We start from the raw sequence: 2,432 nt of genomic DNA on the forward strand, positions 1-2,432 counted from the left end.
CTCATCAAGGCTGCATTTATTTGATCAGAAATAAAATAACCATGTATGTGACAAATAAAAGTCTTGAATCTTGAAATACAGTAAAAACAGTAAAAATGTGAAATATTATTATCATCATTTAAAATAAAGATTTTCTATTTTAATATACTTTAATATATTTGTGTACACATACTCACATACTCGTGTGTGTGTTTGTGAGAGAGTGAGTGAGTGAGTGTGTGTGTGTGTGTGTGTGTGCTGTTTGCCTCTGCACACTGCCGCTACGTGACCGAATTTTTGGCATTTGTAACATCTTAGCGGCGGGGGAACGTATGGCCTGACACTGTAGCTCACAAAGCCTAAATATACTCTCTCAGGTAATTTGACCTCATCAAAATTTAACATTACTGACAGGCTATCAGTCTTTTCATTATTTCTGACGCATTTGAGCCTGGCAGATGTTTCAGAAACTTCAACGCGCTAAATGTTGATGTTGAAGCTCTTCACGCAGGCCTCCCGGAAACCACGACTACTGACTATCAGTTCCTGGCGCGGATTAATTCTCGCTCCTCCATAAAAATATCAAATACACGCGTGTAAATGGAAAAAGAGCATGTATATATTATTTTATCATCTGTTTGACTGAAACGCGTGTAACAACTCTAACAGCAGCGCTCCCGAAGCCACGGGGTGTTTCTCATCGGCGCGGCATTAGGCGCGGGACCTCGTGACGTCACTTCCTGTTGCCGGTTCTGCAGGTAGGAATGATGCAGGAACATTTATTGCAACATGCTAATCAGGCTAAAACATGTTAACAACATGTTAATCATGTTAAAACATGCAACTTGTTAAATGATGTTATCAATATGTTTAATAATGCTAGCAACATGTTAATCACGTTAAGAACATGCTAACAACATGCTAGCAACACGCTACTAACATGCTAATCATGCTAGCACATGCTATTAACATCTATCTAATATCTAAACAAAATTTTCAAACTTCAAGCTTTTACAGCAGCTTCAAACTTTCAGGCTAGGCTTTCTCAAGGTTTGTCTTGACGAACTTTTTTTTATCTAGTTTCAGATATTGTTATAATTTCATGTAAATAATTGAATTGTTTTATGATGCTTTAATGCTTTTTAGGGTCTGTTAGTATAGTAATATATGTTGCGTTCGGGTTTCATGATCCCGATGTGCAAAAAAAAGTGATTTTAGATGGTTCGATCTGATTTGTCTCTCACGTTTTCTCAGTGATTGATACAGATCCTCATCATCCTCGTCGTCTGATGAAGACTCAGGAGGATGCTGTGGGCAGACGGGTGAGCTGTGATGGAGAGAGAGGAACAGTCCGTTATGTGGGTCCGGTTCCTCCCACCGCAGGTCCGTCTCCGTTCATTCAGCATTATATGATGTTCAGCTTGTTCACAATCAGTTTGATGTTCCTCTGTCTTCTCTGCAGGTGTGTGGCTGGGAGTGGAGTGGGATGATCCAGAGAGAGGAAAACACGACGGGAGTCATGAAGGAGTGCGATACTTCACCTGCAGGTGCTCATCAGTGACAAAACAACTACAGTCAGTGATATTAAAGGAGTAGTTCACTTCCAGAGTAAACATGTCCTGATCGTTTACTCTCCTCCATGTCATCCGAGATGTTCATGTCTTTCTGTCTTCAGTCGCAAAGAAATTAAGGTTTTTAAGGAAAATGTTCCATGATTTTTCTTCATATAATGGACTTCAATGGGGTCCAACGGGGCAATCAGAGCTCTACAGGATCCCAGCCGAGGAATAAGAGTCTTATCTAGCCAAACCATCGCTCACGTTATTAAAAAATAAACATTTATATACTTTATAACCACAAAGTTAGTGATGAGCGATGGTTTCTCTAGATAAGACTCACTCGGCTGGAATCCTGTATTACCGAATCCTGGAACGTTTTCTTCAAAAACCTTCATTTCTTTGCGACTGAAGACAGAAAGACCTGAACATCTCGGATGACATGGAGGTGAGTAAATGATCAGGAGGTTTTTATTCTGGAAGTGAACTACAGCTTGTTTGTGTTCTCCATCAGACACCCAAAGGGCGGCTCGTTCGTTCGGCCCAAAAAGGCCAGTTTTGGTGTGGATTACGTGACGGCTCTGAAGCAGCGCTACGAGGTGGAACTACAGGAGGCTATCGGAGAAGATCTGAAGATCTCCAGCAGAACCGTGATGATGGTCGGCTTTGAGGACGTCAAGCAGAAACAGAGGTGACATTTGTTTTTGTAAACTGTTGTGTTTCATATTTACACCACTGTATACCACTTAAAGGGGTCCTATTATGCTCTTTTACAAAGTCTTGATTTTGTTTTGGGGGTGTACTAGAACAGGCTCTCATACTAGGTTATTCGAAAAACACATTATTTTTCACATATTTTACAGTGTGTGCTGTGATTGGTTAGCTGGGCCAGTGTGT

General features: G+C 40.8%; 1 protein-coding gene and 1 pseudogene across 1 annotated transcript in view; one reads left to right on the plus strand and one right to left on the minus strand.

Moving 5' to 3' along the window:
• The window catches only part of LOC107701939 (RNA-binding protein 34-like), a 4,806-nt pseudogene extending 4,514 nt beyond the window's left edge, over window positions 1-292 (minus strand).
• A 934-nt stretch (window positions 293-1,226) lies between these two features.
• The window catches only part of LOC107701315 (tubulin-specific chaperone E-like), a 9,349-nt gene continuing 8,143 nt past the window's right edge, over window positions 1,227-2,432 (plus strand). The window contains exons 1-3 of the mRNA XM_016503336.1: window positions 1,227-1,362; window positions 1,442-1,526; window positions 2,050-2,226. Coding sequence (XP_016358822.1) covers window positions 1,269-1,362; window positions 1,442-1,526; window positions 2,050-2,226 — 356 coding nt within the window. The 5' untranslated portion in view covers window positions 1,227-1,268. The remainder of the gene's footprint in view (window positions 1,363-1,441; window positions 1,527-2,049; window positions 2,227-2,432) is intronic.

Source organism: Sinocyclocheilus anshuiensis, unplaced genomic scaffold (assembly GCF_001515605.1).
Source record: "Sinocyclocheilus anshuiensis isolate Anshui unplaced genomic scaffold, SAMN03320099.WGS_v1.1 scaffold21, whole genome shotgun sequence".
NCBI classification, from domain to species: domain Eukaryota; kingdom Metazoa; phylum Chordata; class Actinopteri; order Cypriniformes; family Cyprinidae; genus Sinocyclocheilus; species Sinocyclocheilus anshuiensis.